The following is a 21,468-nucleotide window of genomic DNA, read 5'->3' as shown; positions in this document are numbered from 1 at the left end:
GTCAGTTGAGTCACTTGTACTGACATTCTGATTGCGACTGATTTATTGCATTAAAATGCATCCAAATATTACGTCTTCCATGCACTCATCTTCTGTAAATAAATCCTTCTCTCTTAATTCTCTTGGCACCTCACACTTCTCTTATCAGTGACAAGTTGACACTTTTTTTTAAGTGAAATCTTGACCATGTGGGAGGGGGGGTTGAATCACCTACCAATCAGATGGGTATATTAATGGGTCAAGGGTTTAAAATTACCATGGTGGCTATGATACTCCTTAAGTGGTACAGTACTAAAGTAGCCTGTAAGCATTTGCATTTTAATAATAATATAACTATATTTTGTTCTTTTGCTGACAAGAAAATATGCTGCATTAATAATCTCTTCCACTACTACTGATAATACAGTGTGTTAAACCGCTTGTTTATTGGAATATTTAACTTATTACTTAGATTCACAGACTGGAGTGAAGTCGGTTCAGCCAAATCATCTGAGTCAGAGGTCTTTCCAGTGAGTCGGCTCACTCGCCTTGTATACTTAGCAGCAGCCAGTTAGAGGACTCGTAGGATCCGGGTTAATCGAGATTTCGAACTCGTGATTCCTGATTCAGTACAAAGATTGGAATCATTAGCCCGGGTGATTCAGGAACCGACCAGCTCTAGTATTGAACAGTCTAATCTGCAGCGTTTCTTTCCCATTGAAAAAAATACAGAACAAAGCGCGTCCCGTAACTGTTCAATACGGAACGCGATGTTTAGTTTCCAAATACGGAACGATTCCGTATTTTACGGGACGGTTGGCAACCCCCCTTTCATGCTGTTCTTCAATGGTCAGGACTCTCCCAAGACCACTACAGAGCAGGTATTATTTGGGTGGTGGATCATTCTCAGCACTGCAGTGACACTGACATGGTGGTGGTGTGTTAGTGTGTGTTGTGCTGGTATGGGTTTTTAAATACCGTGTCCACTCACTGTCCACTCTATTAGACATTCCTACCTAGTTGGTTCACCTTGTAGATGTAAAGTCAGAGACGATCGCTCATCTATTGCTGCTGTTTGACTTGGTCATCTTCTAGACCTTCATCAGTGGTCACAGGGCGCTGCCTACGAGGTGGTGTTGTGTTATTGTGTGTTGTGCTGGTGTGAGTGGATCAGACACAGCAATGCTGCTGGAGTTTTTAAACACCTCACTGTCACTGCTGGACTGAGAATAGTCCATCAACCTAAAATATTCAGCCAACAGCGCCACTTGGGCAGCATCCTGTGACCACTTATGAAAATCTACAAGATGACCAACTCAAACAGCAGCAATAGATGAGCGATTGTCTCTGACTTTACATCTACAAGGTGGACCAACTAGGTAGGAGTGTCTAATAGAGTGGACACGGTCTGATCCACTCATACCAGCACAACACACACTAACACACCACCACCATGTCAGTGTCACTGCAGTGCAGATCCACCACCTAAATAATACCTGCTCTGTGGTGGTCCTGTGGGGGTCCTGACCATTAAAGAGCAGCATGAAAGGGGGCTAACAAAGCGGCGGCACGGTGGCTAAGTGGGTAGCACTGTCGCCTCACAGCGAAAAGGTCCTGGGTTCGATCCCCGGGTGGGGTGGTCCAGGTCCTTTCTGTGCGGAGTTTGCATGTTCTCCCCGTGTCTGCGTGGGTTTCCTCCGGGTGCTCCGGTTTCCTCCCACAGTCCAAAAACATGCCACTAGGCTAATTGGAGACACTGAATTGTCCCATAGTTACCTAGCCGCTGGGATGCACTGACCAGTGCATTGTAGTGCCAGTCCCAAGCCTGGATAAATAGGGAGGGTTGTGTCAGGAAGGGCATCCGGCGTAAAAACTGTGCCAAATCCCGCCGGCGACCCCTAAAAAGGGAAGAAGCCGGAAATGCCGACCCCGTAACCGAAAAACGGGACAAAAGGCTGAGGAACAAGAAGAAGAAGAAGATGAAAGGGGGCTAACAAAGCATGCAGAGAAACAGATGGACTACAGTCAGTAATTGTAGAAATACAAAGTGCTCCTATATAGTAAGTGGAGCTGGTAAAATGGACAGTGAGTGTGGAATAAGGAGGTGGTTTTAATGTTATGGCTGATCAGTGTATATATATATATATATATATATATATATTTATTATTAAATAAAATTAGAATTATATCTCTTGATGACTCCCAGATCAAACCATCTGGTAATTTACAAAACCTTGGTGTTGTCCAGGATAACCAGCTGACTGTCTCTCCTCATCTAGCCAACACGACAAGATTATGCCAGTTTTTTTCTCTACAACATCAAGAAGATTCGTTCATTTCTCTCCACGAAAGCCACTCAGATTCTCGTCCAGTCGCCTGTAATTTCACGGCTGGACTACTGCAGCTCCCTCCTGGCAGGTGCCCCCAAAAGAGAAGCACCTGCTCCAAATGCTGCACCCTAAAGCACTACACTTTGTTGTCAATAATATGACATATTAACATATGTCAGTCATCCCAAGTTGCAAAAACTCATTTCAGGGAGTTAAAAAAAAGCTAAAAAACCTCTCGCACACACCAAAGGATATGGGTGATAACAGAACTTTTAGGAGCTGCTAACTGAGCTACTAATCTAACTGCGCGTCACAAACACATTAATGTGTACTACATAGTGCACTAGATAGTGTGAAAGATAATAGATTTATGTTCCCTACATAGTGCACTAGATTGTATATTAGAAAATAATGTATGTTCTTTACTTAGTGCACTAGATAATAGACTTATGTTTCTTACATAATGCTTTAGGTAGCGTATTAGTTAACGGATTTAGGTTCCCTACATAGTGCACTAGATTGTATATCAGATCACGGATTTATGTTCCCTACATAGTGCACTAGATTGTATATCAGATCACGGATTTATGTTCCCTACATAGTGCACTAGATTGTATATCAGATCACGGATTTATCTTCCCTACATAGTGCACTAGATTGTATATCAGATCACGGATTTATGTTCCTTACATAGTGCACTAGATTGTATATCAGATCACGGATTTATGTTCCCTACACAGTGCACTAGATTGTATATCAGATCACGGATTTATGTTCCCTACATAGTGCACTAGATAACGCATTCATGTTCACTACATAGTGCACTACAAAGTATAACTAGATGATGATTTGTGTTCCTTACGTAGTGCACTAGATAGTGTATTACATTATTAATTATGTTCCCTACATAGTGCACTAGATAGTGAATTAGACAATTGGTTTATGTTCTCTACACAGGGCTCTAGATTGTATATCAGATAACGGATTTATGTTCCCTACATAGTGCACTAGACAGTATATTAGACAGTTGATTTATGTACCCTACACAGTGCGCTGGATTGTATATCAGATAACGGATTTAATACGCAATCGGGAATAAAGTCTGTGTCGCCTGCGTGTGTGTGCGCTCTTGGCCGCTTGTTCTAGATTCCGGGAGATTTTATCTGACTTGCGGGCATCAGGGAGCCGCTATGTATATGTGGGAGACTCCCGGAACTTCCGTTAGACTTGGGATGTCTGATATGTCTGTAACATTGGTGACATCATAAGCAGATGGGTACAAGTCAAAAGTTTTGTACTATAAACTGAAGTTATTAATTTAGTGTCTTAATTTATTGTTAATGATTATTATTGACTATATCTGCACCTTAAAAAAGAATATGGTATAGTAGTCTTTAGTCAACATGGGGGAAAAAACCCCATCCAGAGAAAATGTGTGTGGAAGGTCAGGTGGAATCCAAGAACTACCAAAACAAGTCTGCCATCAACTGAGAACTGTTAGAACAGAGTCACGCTGTCCACAGTCAAGCAAGCTTTACATCACCATGGGTTTGGAAGCTGCTGTGCAAGAGAGAAGCCCCTTCTTTAAAATTTGCACCTTAAAGCTTGACTAAAGTTTGTCATCACTGTCATCACTGAGGGCTATGAGCCCCACCATACCTTCTTTGAACCACCGTCCAGTCGTGGAGACGTCTTCCCCAGCCAGCAGCAGTCGCATTTGCAGCAACCTCCTTCCCTCTGCACTGGTAAACTGTACCTGTTAGATGCCTAGCCAGGATGATAGCACTGTTGAGGTTCAAACGTATTAGACCTTTGTGCCACCAAAACAGACTGACTGCGCAGTTTTAATGATGCAGTAATCAATTAAGAAAAACGGTGGTACCTTGTAACTCGACATACCCTAAAACTCGAAATCTGAGGCGTGTGTGCGACCGCCGCTAAAACGTCATCGAAGTATGAATATAAGACGAATCTGCATATGTGTGAAATAATCGTCAAATTCACTCTGAAAGCTCCACATGTATCTGTGTTTAGCTCGATTTTCCTGTTTCACTGTTAAACTTGTGTTATAGCTCGCGGTGCTGAACAATTGTTAGAATTAGAATCAGCTTTTCCGAGAGTCTAAAACGCTTATCGAAGAAAAAAAACGAAGCTTAACATGACTTATTGTATTAAAAGAACGACATAGAAACATTAAACCTCTCTTAATTATTACTGCTCATGAGTTCTCTCCTCGAATGAAATTCCATGCTCGTTGTTTTAGTACAATAAGGCACCACACTCCATAGCAAATAACAACTGAGCAGCGCAAAAGTTCATGTGAATGCGCCTTTACTGTATTCTGTTCATCTCCAATATTAAGAAGCATAAGGAAACAATAAAGAAGTAAAGCTAAAGTGCAGCTTTTATTCTATTTAACTGTTTGTATTTCATAATATTCCATAACATTAAAACCACCTCCTTGTTTCTACACTCACTGTCCATTTTATCAGCTCCACTTACCATATAGAAACACTTTGTAGTTCTACAATTACTGACTGCAGTCCACCCTGTTCTTCAATGGTCAGGACCCCCACAGGACCACCACAGAGCAGGTATTATTTAGGTGGTGGATCATTCTCAGCACTGCAGCGACAATGACATGGTGGTGGTGTGTTAGTGTGTGTTGTGCTGTATGAGGTTTAAAATGCAGAGTCCACTCACTGTCCACTCTATTAGACACTCCTACCTAGTTGGTTCATCTTGTAGATGTAAAGTCAGAGACAGTGGCGTAACTAGGAGCTCATGCCCCCCCTCAACAACTGTCAATATATATATTTTATATCTGTTTTATTCCATATATATCAGTGTTTGCTATATATTTCCTGTTTGGCTTGCCATATAACATGCATAATACGTGCAGCCAATGGGGGGGAGGTGGGTGGTTGAGTTAATGTCATGGAGGGGCCCCCCTCTGCCATGGGCCCCAGTGCACCCTACCCATAGTAGTGTGAGAACCACTGATAGTTCACACAACATGTGAAAGAGGAAAATATAAATCCTCCGAGGACTTTGATGTTCCCCTTTCTTGTGCCGTAGGGGCACGGACATATGGTTCCCATGAGGACACTGATAATTCACCCAGCAGCATAGGGGATTAATCCAAACCCCAAACTCACATTAAATTCGAGCGCTTGAGATCCAGTCACAACGATCCTTCATTTCCGTTTCGCATTTAATGACAGCCCATGTGACACCGCAGGAAAAGAAATGGATCCGATAATATGAATAATCTCAGTTTATTCAGACTGACAGGAAATGAGCAGGAATGATAGATAGTGTAAATTTATCCCCAGGAACCAGCCTGCTAGGATTATTTGTCGCAGTAGTGTGTAGTAGTGGGATTCAGGCACATTGATATGACTACTTTGGGTAAAGTTCCTCTTCTGTACCTGCTCAGCCATGCGAGCGGTGAAAGCCGACCCTGCGGATTTGCTGTAATTCCAAGCCTGTCAGACACACTGAGCACTTTATTAGGTACACCAATATTTCTTACATTTACTTTGACTTTTATTTCATTGCATTGCAGACAGGATGAACCTGAGATATCCATCCATTCCTGCATTTCAGACCTACAACACATCCCAAAAAAAGTTGGGACAGTAAAGCATTTACCACTTTGTAATGTCGCCAATCTTTTCACCACACATTCTCTATTGGGGACAGAACAGGACCGCACCGCAGGCAGGTCAGTCCAGTACCCGTACCCTGTTCTTCCGCAGCCATGCCTTTGTAACGTGTGCGGCATGTGGTTTTGCATCGTCTTGTTGAAAAATGCACGGACGTCCCTGGAAAAGACGACGCCTTGAAGGCAGCACATGTTGCTCTAAGATCTCGATGTACTTTTCTGCATTAATGCTGCATCACAGAAGTGTAAACGACCTTTACCAAGGGCACTGACACAGTCCCATACCATGACACACCCTGGCTTTTGGACTTGTTCCTGATAACAGTCTGGATTTTCCAAAAAAGACCTGGAATGCTGATTCATCTGACCACAATACACGTTTCCACTGCGTGATGGTCCATCCTAGATGCCTCCGAGCCCGGAGAAGTCGACGCCGCTTCTGGACATGGTTAACATTAGGATTGTTTTTTGTACAGTGAAGTGTTAAGAGGCATTTGTGCATGTATTGTAGTGCTTGAGAATTGAAGGTCTACCAAAGTAATCCCTCGCCCATGTGGTCATATCAGCTATTGTTGAGTGGCGGTTCTTGATGCAGTGCCGTCTGAGGGATGGAAGATCACGGGCGTTCAGGTTAAGCTTGCGCCCTTGGCCTTTACGCACTGAAATTCTTCCAGATTCCTTAAATGGTTTAATGATATTATGCACTGTAGAGGGAGAAATATACACATTTGTTGACAAACTGGAGATCCTCTGATCATCTTTGCTCATCAGAGACTCAGCCTTTATCGGATGCTGCTTTTGTACCAAACCATGATTATAATCACCCGTTGACATCACATCATTATTTAGTTTTTGGACCTCATTACTAGCCCTAAATTGCCACCATCCCAACTTTTTTTTGGAATGTGTTGCAGGCCTGAAATGCAGGAATGGAGGTATATTTTCTTTGGACAGTAGAGCTCTGCAGAACTGCAGGTCCTCAGTGCAACAGCTTGCTAAGTGGGACTGGTTCAGCGGATTGTGGGTGAGAGCTGGTGGTCAGCCAGTGTGGGCAGGAGTAGAATAAAAAGACTGGACAACGTACATACATGGTACAGCATGACCAAATATGGATAACCATGCTTGAGGGCAGTCGTAGCCTAGTAGTTAATGTACTGTACTAGTAATGAAAAGGTTGCTGGTTCAAGCCCCACCACTGTCAGGTTGCCACTGTTTGGCCCTTTACCTGCAATTGCTTAGACGATATACTGTCACAGTATATATACAGTGTATCACAAAAGTGAGTACACCCCTCACATTTCTGCAGATATTTAAGTATATCTTTTCATGGGACAACACTGACAAAATGACACTTTGACACAATGAAAAGTAGTCTGTGTGCAGCTTATATAACAGTGTAAATTTATTCTTCCCTCAAAATAACTCAATATACAGCCATTAATGTCTAAACCACCGGCAACAAAAGTGAGTACACCCCTTAGTGAAAGTTCCTGAAGTGTCAATATTTTGTGTGGCCACCATTATTTCCCAGAACTGCCTTAACTCTCCTGGGCATGGAGTTTACCAGAGCTTCACAGGTTGCCACTGGAATGCTTTTCCACTCCTCCATGACGACATCACGGAGCTGGCGGATATTCGAGACTTTGCGCTCCTCCACCTTCCGCTTGAGGATGCCCCAAAGATGTTCTATTGGGTTTAGGTCTGGAGACATGCTTGGCCAGTCCATCACCTTTACCCTCAGCCTCTTCAATAAAGCAGTGGTCGTCTTAGAGGTGTGTTTGGGGTCATTATCATGCTGGAACACTGCCCTGCGACCCAGTTTCCGGAGGGAGGGGATCATGCTCTGCTTCAGTATTTCACAGTACATATTGGAGTTCATGTGTCCCTCAATGGAATGTAACTCCCCAACACCTGCTGCACTCATGCAGCCCCAGACCATGGCATTCCCACCACCATGCTTGACTGTAGGCATGACACACTTATCTTTGTACTCCTCACCTGATTGCTGCCACACATGCTTGAGACCATCTGAACCAAACAAATTAATCTTGGTCTCATCAGACCATAGGACATGGTTCCAGTAATCCATGTCCTTTGTTGACATGTCTTCAGCAAACTGTTTGCGGACTTTCTTGTGTAGAGACTTCAGAAGAGGCTTCCTTCTGGGGTGACAGCCATGCAGACCAATTTGATGTAGTGTGCGGCGTATGGTCTGAGCACTGACAGGCTGACCCCCCACCTTTTCAATCTCTGCAGCAATGCTGACAGCACTCCTGCGCCTATCTTTCAAAGACAGCAGTTGGATGTGACGCTGAGCACGTGCACTCAGCTTCTTTGGACGACCAACGCGAGGTCTGTTCTGAGTGGACCCTGCTCTTTTAAAACGCTGGATGATCTTGGCCACTGTGCTGCAGCTCAGTTTCAGGGTGTTGGCAATGTTCTTGTAGCCTTGGCCATCTTCATGTAGCACAACAATTCGTCTTTTAAGATCCTCAGAGAGTTCTTTGCCATGAGGTGCCATGTTGGAACTTTCAGTGACCAGTATGAGAGAGTGTGAGAGCTGTACTACTAAATTGAACACACCTGCTCCCTATGCACACCTGAGACCTAGTAACACTAACAAATCACATGACATTTTGGAGGGAAAATGACAAGCAGTGCTCAATTTGGACATTTAGGGGTGTAGTCTCTTAGGGGTGTACTCACTTTTGTTGCCGGTGGTTTAGACATTAATGGCTGTATATTGAGTTATTTTGAGGGAAGAATAAATTTACACTGTTATATAAGCTGCACACAGACTACTTTTCATTGTGTCAAAGTGTCATTTTGTCAGTGTTGTCCCATGAAAAGATATACTTAAATATCTGCAGAAATGTGAGGGGTGTACTCACTTTTGTGATACACTGTATGTAAGTCGCTTTGGATAAAAGCGTCTGCTAAATATGACACCATCCCCAGTCGAGCCAGCTTTACATCATCATGAGCTTAGACGGTACCGTGCAAAAAAGAGGGCCTTAAAATCTAAAATCGACCCTTAAAGAAAGACTAAAGTGTGTTGCTGACCACACAGTTATAGTTTCTAGCACAGCAGCCTATACGCCCATGCCGATGTAAAGCCTGCTTGACTGTGCACAGTCTTCTGCTGCTGGGGATCCCTTCTTCTAGACCTCTCTATCTGCTAATCAGGGTTCCACCACACTCACATAGTCCGGTCATCCCGCCCTAGCAGACACGGTGGCCAATTAGAGTGCTGCAGGCACTGCCAACTATGCCTGCTAGATGGCATAGTTGTTTGGATGTCGTATATACGCTGATCAACCATAACATTAAAACTACAGTACATAAATCTACACTCACTGTCCATTTTATCAGCTCCACTTATCATATAGGAGCACTTTGTAGTTGTACAATTACTGACTGTAGTCCATCTGTTTCTCTGCATGCTTTGTTCACCCCCTTTCATGCTGTTCTTTAATGGTCAGGACCCCCACAGGACCACTGCAGAGCAGGTATTATTTAGGTTGGTGGATCATTCTCAGCATTGCAGTAACACTGCGCGTCCAATTGTCCAAATGCCGATCCCCGCTCTGACTGAGGAGAACGAAGCTAACCCACGCCCCCTCCGACACGTGGGCAGCATACCGTATGCATCTTATCACCTACACTTTGACAAGTGCAGTGCAGCTCAGCGTTGTGTACGGAGAGACACACCCTGAGAGCACTCTTTTCTCATTTCTGTGCAGGCGCCATCAATCAAGCAGCAGAGGTCATAATTGCACCAGCCCATCCAGCTTAGTCCCGCCCATATCTGAACAACAGGCCAATCGTTGTTTATGTGGCCGCTTAGCCTTAGCCGGCAGGCAGAGCTGAGATTCGATACAATGTTTTTACCGCTGCACCACCTGAGCGACCGCTGCTGGAATTTTTAAACACCTCACTGTCACTGATGGACTGAGAATAATCCACCAACCAAAAATTTTCAGCCAACAGCGTCCTGTGACCACCGATGAAGGTCTAGAAGATGACCAGCTCAATCAGCAGCAATAGATGAGCGATCGTAGGAGTGTCTAATAGAGTGGACAGTGTCCGTGCAGTACTGAGAATGATCCACCACCTAAATAATACCTGCACTGTGGTGGTCCTGTGGGGGGTCCTGACCATCAAACAAGCTACAGTAGTGATGTGTGATGTTAACAGACAAACAGTGCGAAAGATTGCAAACAGTAATTTATTGTCCTGCCATCAGAACATCATTAAAATCCAGCCTGATTATCTATGGAGCTCGGTAACAACAACAACTGAGACCAGGGGTCGACATCGTCAAAGATTCGTATTTTTTATCGTTTGTTGGAATCAGAACATTTACGTGAACAATCTAGAATAATCCTTTTTTTATACAAGTCTTCTCGTAATTTGTTGCTTTTAGTGACACTGACATCGGCACATAAAAATGATATAGATTTATATTTATATGCATATTTATATCATCATCATTCTCTATGAACATCAGTCTAGTAGCTTACGGTGCTTCGTCAAGTCGAACCTGTCGGGAGACGGCGACTCTCGGGTCGGGCGTGGACGACACACCAGACGCACACACACACACACTTACACACTTACACTCGGCTAACATCGAGAGACGGATTTTGTACATCTTTGGAGGATTTTGCAGAGATTTTTTTTTCCCCCTCTGCCTTTTTACTCCAGTGTCGCCTAGTTTTGTAGCCTAAATAAAAAATAAAAACACACGTATGAACCAAAAACAGGTACAAACGTTACGGTGTGAAAAGAAGTGGTGGTACAAACGTGCCGTAAAATCTCCAGTGGTCTCAGTTTGGCACAACGTCGGTCATTTTTTGATGTCAGAACAGGTTCCAAACGCTACGTCTTCCATAGGCAGTGAGAGAGCACTTCGTCGACAAGGAGTGTGGGAACGACCTCCGGAAACGGACCCTGTTCTGGAAACGGGACGCCGATCGCCTGAAAGCTGAGCGTACTATTTTTTAAGTGCCGTGAGACACGACCCGAAGCTACGGGAGGCTCCGAGCGGCAGCGGTGCATTTGCATCTCTGTAATGTACACTACATACTTTACATTGATGGATTAAACAAGAAGAAATACAACCCCAAATCAGAAAAAGTTGGGACGGTATGGAAAATATCATAAAAAAAAAAAAAACAGTGTTCCTTACATTTACTTTTATTTGATTGCAGACAGTTTAAACCTGAGATAAACATCCATTCCTGCATTTCAGACCTGACACATTCCAAAAAAAGTTGGGACGGAGGCTATTTAGGGCTAGTAATGAGGTGAGAATGATGTGATGATGTGATTCCAAACAGGTGATTGTAATCATGGTTTGGTACAAAAGCAGCATCCAGGAAAGGCTTTTATGTCTTTGATGAGCAAAGATGATCATATTTCTCCCTCTACAGTGCATAATTCATTAACCCATTCAAGGAATCTCAGTGCGTAAAGGCCAAGGGCGCAAGCTTAAGCTGAACGCCCGTGATCTTCCATCCCTCAGACGGCACTGCATCAAGAACCGCCACTCAACAATAGCTGATATGACCACATGGGTGAGGGATTACCTTGGCAAACCTTTAACCCTCAAGCACTACAATACAGAGTTACGTCAACTGAGCGGCGTCAACTTCTCTGGGCTCGGAGGCATCCAGGATGGACCGTCACACAGTGGAATTGTGTACTGTGGTCAGATGAATCAGCATTCCAGGTCTTTTTTGGAAAATCCAGACTGTTATCAGGAACAAGTCCAAAAGCCAGGGTGTGTCATGGTATGGGGCTGTGTCAGTGCCCTTGGTAAAGGTCGTTAACACTTCTGTGACTGTAGCATTAATGTAGAAAAGTACTTTGAGATCTTAGAGCAACATGTGTTAAGACATGTTTGCAGGAAGAATGAGACAAAATAAAAGCTAAATCATTAAATCACTTGGTCATTACAAAGTGGTAAATGCTTTACTGTCACAACTTTTTTTGGAATGTGTTGCAGATAAAACATGAAATATCTCAGGTTCAAACTGTCTGCAATGAAATAAGTCAAAGTAAATGTAAGGAACACTGCATTCTTATTTTATTCGCATTTTCCATACTGTCCCAACTTTTTCTGATTTTGGGTGGTAGATAAAAAGGCTGGAAAATCAAATACGGATGACATTCGGCCAAAAAAACAAGGTGACTCACAATGACATGACCCCGAAAAACAAAGGTAAAAAGTGTGAAGCTGTTCCCGTTACTCACTGTAAACCCTACAGGACTTTACTTTTTACTACGGTTTCTTACATCAATCCATTGTTGCGCAATTTTCTAAAAAGGTCTCACAACCCCAAAACACCCCCTTCCCCCCCGTGGAACGAGACTGCAGCAAACGAAACACGTCAAAGAAAATGTTCAGTGGTATGCATGCACATGCACAGTCTTCCAGACCCCGTCGAGGGTCACCGGAGTTTAAAAAAAAAAAAAAAAACTCCTACACCCAGGAGTCGGGCGAGGCGGGGTAGTGGCTCGTCTCGTAGTTCAGTTCGCTGTAGGGACGGGCGGCCGAGTAGAAGTCCACGTAGTTGCCAGTGGACTTGAGTCCCAGGTGCATGCTGAGGTCGGGCGCCGGGGCGGGTCGATGGACCTGATCCTCGAAATAGGGCTCCTCAAAGTTCCTGGTAGAGTTCTGAAACGGAGGGAGGGCGTCGTAGTCGTTTCGGAGGTTCTCTTGGGGAGGGGGGTGAGCCGGGACCTGAGGGAACAACAGGGTATGTTGAAATAGAAATACGCCAGGCTTCCAGCTAATACTACAGAGTGTTATACCTGGAATAAGTGGACGCTACAATACACAGCACAGCTAGCTTAATAGCTAAACCTAGAACGTCCAGTGACGGTGCAAATCTCAGTCTTAAATCCCCTCGGCATCCACAGTACAGTATTTATTGGGAGTTTTCCAAACTAGACTTCGACATCTTGGACATTTTGACTAACCGATTGCTAACTGAATTGCTAGTATAACAGACTCTTCTGTGGTGTAGTGTGCTCTGTCTACATATTATCCCCTTGGGCATAATATATAAACAATAGTACCTATTGTCCCTCTGGGGATTCCATAATCAATGGAAAAGTGTGCTTCCCTACACACGTGATCATCTCTGTGTAGTCTGAGCTGCACCTCAAAAGAACAAGCCAGTAATGTATTATGCTTCCGATTCCGGTTTTCTATGTACAGATTATTTCTTACAGTACAGTTCATACAGTTTATTCCAGCTAATTCTAGCTCTATGGGCACAGAGAAGTAATTTGCACGGTTAGAAAGCTATGTCAGTAAGCTTAATGGCAAAATAAATGAATACACCAATAAATTATGTAAGCTGCTGTAAGTATAACCATGGTTTGAATTAAATGGAGGATTTGGGGTGGGGGTGGGGGGTCTGATCCTACAAATTACTACAACAGCAGCTTTAGGGGGTTAGTTAGCTCACTCTAACTTCAGGCAAATATCAATATGCAGTTGAAACCATCTACCCAACTACCACCCCCCACCACCACCCATATTTTGGGGCAGATTAAGGCTTATTCCAAAACGGTGATAGGCGGAGACCCGGGTTTTAGTGTCAGCAGTGGCATTAGCCTGGTCCAGCTATTTATAAAATGTCTAAGGGAACGACCACCTTGCCAGTGCAAGTTGAACCACCGGTATGAGTGGTGGACAAATACATAGAGTATAGCGTGGACCTTCCTTGCATTAGAAATCCGCCAAAATCCAATCACAAGGAAGATTTCGAGCATCACACGATTCAGATCAAGCGTGTGCTAGCCGGCGTCACTCCTCGGTCAGCGTTTTTGTTGTTTACACAATAAGCCTTAAGAACCGACATGCAGTTATGTTATACAGTAGACAATTTGTTGAGTCTTTACCTGGTCATTCATTACCTGGTCTTTCCACACCTGGTTGTTTTTGACGTCTTCATTCGGAGTTGCGTACGAATTACGGAACAGTGTGTTGGTCCCACATGACACCTGAGCTGTGGGTTCGAACAGAAAGACAACGTGAATTAGACTAGCTTAGAAACATCGAGTAACACAACAGCGACTTACAATTGTGACTGAGCAATTGAGGGTTAAGGGATTTGCTCAGGGGACCAACAGTGGTCGGGCTTGAATCAGCAACTTTCTGATTACTAGTCTAGTACCTCTTTTTTTTTTTTAAATATTTTTCCCCTCTTTTCCCCCCCAATTTTTATCCCCCAGTCTAGTCATGTCCAATTCCCCTGAATGCATCCTCTATACTGATTCGACCCTTCACCGCTGACTGAGGACGCCCCTCAACTGACTTGCGCCCCCTCCGGTACGCACAGTCAGTACAGACTGCATTTTTCACCTGCACGAGTCGAGTTCATACACTTGACAGGCACTGTGCACGGAGGGCCACACCCCCATCAGCATTATTCCTCAGCCCTGTGCAGGCGCCAGCATGAGGACCTATGATCCGACTTTCTTACCCTCTAACCCTGAACAACAGCCGATCGTTGTTCATATTGCCGCCCAGTCTAGTCGGAAAGGCAGAGCTGAGGTTCAATACGATGTATTCGAAACCCCAACTCTGTTGTGCTAGCGTACCTTACCGCTGCGCCACCTGAGCTGCAATAGTCTAGTACCTTAACCGCTGAGCTACCACTGACTTACTTATGCTCGACTCCCATACAGGGGGCCAAAAATTTGACACCAGTGGTAAAAATGCTTCTTTTGCAATTTTAATCTATTACAACAGTGGTCCTCAACCACCGGGGGTCATTTATTACCGGGCCGCACAGAAAGAACAAATAATTAGAGATCGCTACATCAGCATTGAAAACAATACTTTTTACGGGTGTTATTGTCTCCAATCACTCCTAGGTGGGAGCAGCGCCTCGTTGCAGCAAAAAAAGCTCATAATAATAATAATAATAATAATAATAATGCATTTTATTTATAGGCGCCTTTCAAAGCACTCAAGGGCACCTTCTCATTTGTGAGAAGTACAGTTATTTTAAATTCCGTCCCCGTCCCCGCCCGTCCATGAAATTATATCTTATATGAAACCGCTCCGTGGTGCGAAAAAGGTTGTTTTACTTTTACAGGTTGTTTTCTTATTACAAATCATATATTACACATATAGTCCTAAGCCTTTTACAACCAGGAGAAATATAAACAATGAGAAATGTAAACATGTCCCAGGGGTTCTCATGCTCATTAGTGCTAATAGGCTTTAGCTAGACTCAGCGCTATATAAACTGACTCAATTCAGCCCAGTGCTGAGTCTTTGCATTGTACTTGACACAGCTGGTGAGGTAGATGGCTGGTCTTGTATTCACCTTGTTAATTCAGAGAGTGAGAGTAAACTTTAAAGTGATCAGTGATGCATCAGTCCCATTTCTTTTTTTTCTTCTCTGTTTTTTTCCTCCAATTTTCTCCCCTAATCTTGTCGTATCCAGTTACCCTGGTTGTGTTACCGATACAACCCTCCACTGCTGACTGCTGACACACGCCCCCTCCGACACGTGCTCAGTCCCGACTGCCTCTTCTCACCTGCACGAGGCGAGTTCATATGCGGATCAGCCTTGTGCACGGAGAGCCATTATTTCCAAAATTACGACCTCTGCTGGCTGATTGATGGCGCCTGATTGATGTTACACTCTTGGCGCTCACTGTATGTGTGTTGGGGAAGTATCTCACAACAGATCATACAGTGGCACCCTTATGACCTGTAGGCCCCCCGCCTAGAGTTTAACACCTTTAAAAGAGTTCAGATGGACGACTAGTTCGCTGAGGGAAATAAACAGGTAAGCATAACGAGCTAATCTGTCAGAACCGGCTGCTATTGTCTGAGAGATCGATTATGTGGGCAACTATGGCATAATAAACATTGCATAATTGATCTTGTGGAGGAAGAGTAATCACAGCAGTGCTGACTCTAAGCTTAAGAGTCTTTCACTACTGGCTAAAACAAAGGTGTTCTATAATGAGGTAGGAGAGGATTTTAGTCCTGAGAGAACATGCTAAATCTTCATTTTTCCACTCTATTACTTTAGAAGATTAGAAGAAGATGTATGGTACTCAAATGTATGCACACAATTACATTGTAATTATCCTCACCATACATACTCTTCTTTAATAAATATATATACGGTATATATATATATATATATATATATATATATATATATATATATATATATATATATATATATATATATATATATACAGTGCCTTGCAAAAGTATTCAGCCCCCTTGAACTTTTCAACCTTTTGCCACATTTCAGGCTTCAAACATAACGATATGAAATTGTAATTTTTTGTGAAGAATCAACAACAAGTGGGACACAATCGTGAAGTAGAACGAAATTTATTGGATATTTTAAACTTTTTTTAGAAATAAAAAACTAAAAAGTGGGGCGTGCAATATTATTCAGCCCCTTTACTTTCAGTGCAGCAAACTCACTCCAGAAGTTCAGTGAGGATCTCTGAATGATCCAATGTTGACCTAAATGACTGAAGGTGATAAATAGAATCCACCTGTGTGTAATCAAGTCTCCGTATAAATGCACCTGCTCTGTGATAGTCTCAGAGTTCTGTTTAAAGCGCAGAGAGCATCATGAAGACCAAGGAACACACCAGGCAGGTCCGAGATACTGTTGTGGAGAAGTTTAAAGCCGGATTTGGATACAAAAAGATTTCCCAAGCTTTAAACATCTCAAGGAGCACTGTGCAAGCGATCATATTGAAATGGAAGGAGTATCAGACCACTGCAAATCTACCAAGACCCGGCCGTCCCTCTAAACTTTCAGCTCAAACAAGGAGAAGACTGATCAGAGATGCAGCCAAGAGGCCCATGATCACTCTGAATGAACTGCAGAGATCTACAGCTGAGGTGGGAGACTCTGTCCATAGGACACAATCAGTCGTACACTGCACAAATCTGGCCTTTATGGAAGAGTGGCAAGAAGAAAGCCATTTCTCAAAGATATCTATAAAAAGTCACCTGGGAGACACACCAAACATGTGGAAGAAGGTGCTCTGGTCAGATGAAACCAAAATCGAACTTTTTGGCCACAATGCAAAACGTTATGTTTGGCGTAAAAGCAACACAGCTCATCACCCTGAACACACCATCCCCACTGTCAAACATGGTGGTGGCAGCATCATGGTTTGGGCCTGCTTTTCTTCAGCAGGGACAGGGAAGATGGTTAAAATTGATGGGAAGATGGATGGAGCCAAATACAGGACCATTCTGGAAGAAAACCTGTTGCAGTCTGCAAAAGACCTGAGACTGGGACGGAGATTTATCTTCCAACAAGACAATGATCCAAAACATAAAGCAAAATCTACAATGGAATGGTTCACAAATAAACGTATCCAGGTGTTAGAATGGCCAAGTCAAAGTCCAGACCTGAATCCCATCGAGAATCTGTGGAAAGAGCTGAAAACTGCTGTTCACAAACGCTCTCCATCCAACCTCACTGAGCTCGAGCTGTTTTGCAAGGAAGAATGGGCAAAAATTTCTGTCTCTCGATGTGCAAAACTGATAGAGACATACCCCAAGCGACTTGCAGCTGTAATCGCAGCAAAAGGTGGCGCTACAAAGTATTAACGCAAGGGGGCTGAATAATATTGCACGCCCCACTTTTCAGTTTTTTATTTCTAAAAAAAGTTTAAAATATCCAATAAATTTCGTTCCACTTCACGATTGTGTCCCACTTGTTGTTAATTCTTCACAAAAAATTACAATTTCATATCGTTATGTTTGAAGCCTGAAATGTGGCAAAAGGTTGAAAAGTTAAAGGGGGCTGAATACTTTTGCAAGGCACTGTATATATACAGTGTATCACAAAAGTGAGTACACCCCTCACATTTCTGCAAATATTTTATTATATCTTTTCATGGGACAACACTATAGAAATAAAACTTGGATATAACTTAGAGTAGTCAGTGTACAACTTGTATAGCAGTGTAGATTTACTGTCTTCTGAAAATAACTCAACACACAGCCATTAATGTCTAAATGGCTGGCAACATAAGTGAGTACACCCCACAGTGAACATGTCCAAATTGTGCCCAAAGTGTCAATATTTTGTGTGACCACCATTATTATCCAGCACTGCCTTAACCCTCCTGGGCATGGAATTCACCAGAGCTGCACAGGTTGCTACTGGAATCCTCTTCCACTCCTCCATGATGACATCACGGAGCTGGTGGATGTTAGACACCTTGAACTCCTCCACCTTCCACTTGAGGATGCGCCACAGGTGCTCAATTGGGTTTAGTCCATCACCTTTACCTTCAGCTTCCTCAGCAAGGCAGTTGTCATCTTAGAGGTTGTGTTTGGGGTCGTTATCCTGTTGGAAAACTGTCATGAGGCCCAGTTTTCGAAGGGAGGGGATCATGCTCTGTTTCAGAATGTCACAGTACATGTTGGAATTCATGTTTCCCTCAATGAACTGCAGCTCCCCAGTGCCAGCAACACTCATGCAACCCAAGACCATGATGCTACCACCACCATGCTTGACTGTAGGCAAGATACAGTTGTCTTGGTACTTCTCACCAGGGCGCCGCCACACATGCTGGACACCATCTGAGCCAAACAAGTTTATCTTGGTCTCGTCAGACCACAGGGCATTCCAGTAATCCATGTTCTTGGACTGCTTGTCTTCAGCAAACTGTTTGCGGGCTTTCTTGTGCGTCAGCTTCCTTCTGGGATGACGACCATGCAGACCGAGTTGATGCAGTGTGCGGCGTATGGTCTGAGCACTGACAGGCTGACCTCCCACGTCTTCAACCTCTGCAGCAATGCTGGCAGCACTCATGTGTCTATTTTTTAAAGCCAACCTCTGGATATGACGCCGAACACGTGGACTCAACTTCTTTGGTCGACCCTGGCGAAGCCTGTTCCGAGTGGAACCTGTCCTGGAAAACCGCTGTATGACCTTGGCCACCATGCTGTAGCTCAGTTTCAGGGTGTTAGCAATCTTCTTATAGCCCAGGCCATGTTTGTGGAGAGCAACAATTCTATTTCTCACATCCTCAGAGAGTTCTTTGCCATGAGGTGCCATGTTGAATATCCAGTGGCCAGTATGAGAGAATTGTACCCAAAACACCAAATTTAACAGCCCTGCTCCCCATTTACACCTGGGACCTTGACACATGACACCAGGGAGGGACAACGACACATTTGGGCACAATTTGGACATGTTCACTGTGGGGTGTACTCACTTATGTTGCCAGCTATTTAGACATTAATGGCTGTGTGTTGAGTTATTTTCAGAAGACGGTAAATCTACACTGCTATACAAGCTGTACACTGACTACTCTAAGTTATATCCAAGTTTCATGTCTATAGTGTTGTCCCATGAAAAGATATAATGAAATATTTGCAGAAATGTGAGGGGTGTACTCACTTTTGTGATACACTGTATATATATATATACAGTATATATATATATATATATATATATATATATATATATATGTATATACACACTGATCAGCCATAACATTAAAACCACCTCCTTGTTTCTACACTCACTGTCCATTTTATCAGCTCCACTTACCATATAGAAGCACTTTGTAGTTCTACAATTACTGACTGTTCTTTAATGGTCAGGACCCCCACAGGACCACTACAGAGCAGGTATTATTTGGGTGGTGGATCATTCTCAGCACTGCAGTGACACTGACATGGTGGTGGTGTGTTAGTGTGTGTTGTGCTGGTATGAGTGGATCAGACACAGCAGCGCTGCTGGAATTTATAAATACTGTGTCCACTCACTGTCCACTCTATTAGACACTCCTACCTAGTTGGTCCACCTTGTAGATGTAAAGTCAGAGATGATCGCTCATCTATTGCTGCTGTTTGAGTCGGTCATCTTCTAGACCTTCATCAGAGGTCACAGGACGCTGCCCACGGGGCTCTGTTGGCTGGATATTTTTGGTAGGTGGACTATTCTCAGTCCAGCAGTGACAGTGAGGTGTTTAAAAACTCTTATCAGTCACTCAGGTGGTGCAGCTGTAAAGTACGCTAGCGCACCAGAGTTGGGGTTTCGAATTCATCGTATCGAATCTCAGCTCCGCCTTCCGACCGGGCTGGGCAGCTGCATGAACGACGATTGGCTGTTGTTCAGGGTTAGGGGGTAAAAAGTCGGATCATAGGTCCTCATAAGTGGTGCAACTGCGGCCCCTGCTGGCTGACTGATGGCGCCTGCACAGGGCTGAGAAATAATGCTGATGGGGGTGTGGCCCTCCGTACACAGTGCCCGTCGGTGTATGAACTCGACTCGTGCAGGTGAAAAATGCAGTCTGTAGTGACTGTGCGTACCGGAGGGGGCGCATGTCAGTTGAGAGGCGTCCTCAGTCAGCGGTGAAGGGTCGAATCAGTATAGAGAACGCATTCAGGGTAATTGGACACGACTAGATTAGGGCAGAAGATTGGGGGGAAAACATACCTGCACAACACACACTAACACACCACCACCATGTCAGTGTCACTGCAGTGCTGAGAATGATCCACCACCCAAATAATACCTGGTCTGTAGTGGTCCTGTGGGGGTCCTGACCATTGAGGAACAGCATGAAAGGGGGCTAACAAAGCATGTAGAGAAACAGATGGACTACAGTCAGTAATTGTAGAACAAAGTGCTTCTATATGGTAAGTGGCAACAAATTGTCCAAGACTTAAAATGCAGACTGCAATCACAGCAGGATACGTCACAATCGGCCCTTTAAGGGCCACCGTGATGCAGATGTGGCCCTTGGTGAAAATATGTCCTCTGCCTTTCTTTTAATCCTCATCGTTTCCTTTCCTCCTTCGTCTCCTGTGTCCTCCTCCTCCTCCTCTTCCTGCCATGCCCTGTTTTCCAACTTTTTACCTCTAATCACCCTTTTAAGCCGTGTTTCCTTCCACCCTGCCGCCCTCCTCCTTCTACCTCGCCCTCGTCATTTCTCCAGCACTTACCTGCCGTGGCGTCTTTCCTGGATGCTTGCTCGCCTTTGTTTCCATGGAAACTAACATTGGTTCCAGTGGAGTCATAATCGGTCTTCCTCTCCTTGAGGCTGATCATCTCTCTGGGTGAGGCGGGGGCGCTTGCTGTGAAAACACACGAACACACACACACATACACCACAAAGACGTCATCTATGAGCATCCAGAGACTGCATACACCAGCCTGCATTTTCTAAACTCTCTCTCTCTCTCTCTCTCTCTCTCTCTCACTTAGGCCGTTCTTTAATCTATCTCACTCTTATCTCTATTCCTCTCTGTCTCTCCATTCATCTTTATTCCTTGTCACTGAGGTAGATGAAAGTCATCGCGGGGTGTGGATCATTATTCTTCATTACTCTGGGTGAGCCTGGCAGCTGAAATTTGATTTCAGACAGGTCGGTGGAAAAAGTCGACTTCAACCTTCTTAATTCGTATCAAAGAAGCTTACAAGGACGACATATTTCAACATTAAATGCACT

At 43.9% G+C, this 21,468-nt stretch overlaps 1 protein-coding gene across 1 annotated transcript in view; it reads right to left on the bottom strand.

Moving 5' to 3' along the window:
* Positions 1-12,392: 12,392 nt before the first annotated feature.
* The window catches only part of LOC134301329 (catenin delta-2-like), a 190,598-nt gene continuing 181,522 nt past the window's right edge, over positions 12,393-21,468 (bottom strand). Inside the window, exons 15-17 of the mRNA XM_062985993.1 lie at positions 20,963-21,094; positions 13,894-14,000; positions 12,393-12,724 (exon numbers count right to left, since the gene is read on the bottom strand). Of these exons, the coding sequence (XP_062842063.1) occupies positions 12,464-12,724; positions 13,894-14,000; positions 20,963-21,094 (500 nt within the window). The 3' untranslated portion in view covers positions 12,393-12,463. The remainder of the gene's footprint in view (positions 12,725-13,893; positions 14,001-20,962; positions 21,095-21,468) is intronic.

Source organism: Trichomycterus rosablanca, chromosome 23 (genome assembly GCF_030014385.1).
Source record: "Trichomycterus rosablanca isolate fTriRos1 chromosome 23, fTriRos1.hap1, whole genome shotgun sequence".
Taxonomy (NCBI): domain Eukaryota; kingdom Metazoa; phylum Chordata; class Actinopteri; order Siluriformes; family Trichomycteridae; genus Trichomycterus; species Trichomycterus rosablanca.
Note: the sequence above shows the minus strand (reverse complement) of the source record. Positions and strands in the feature narration are given on the sequence as shown.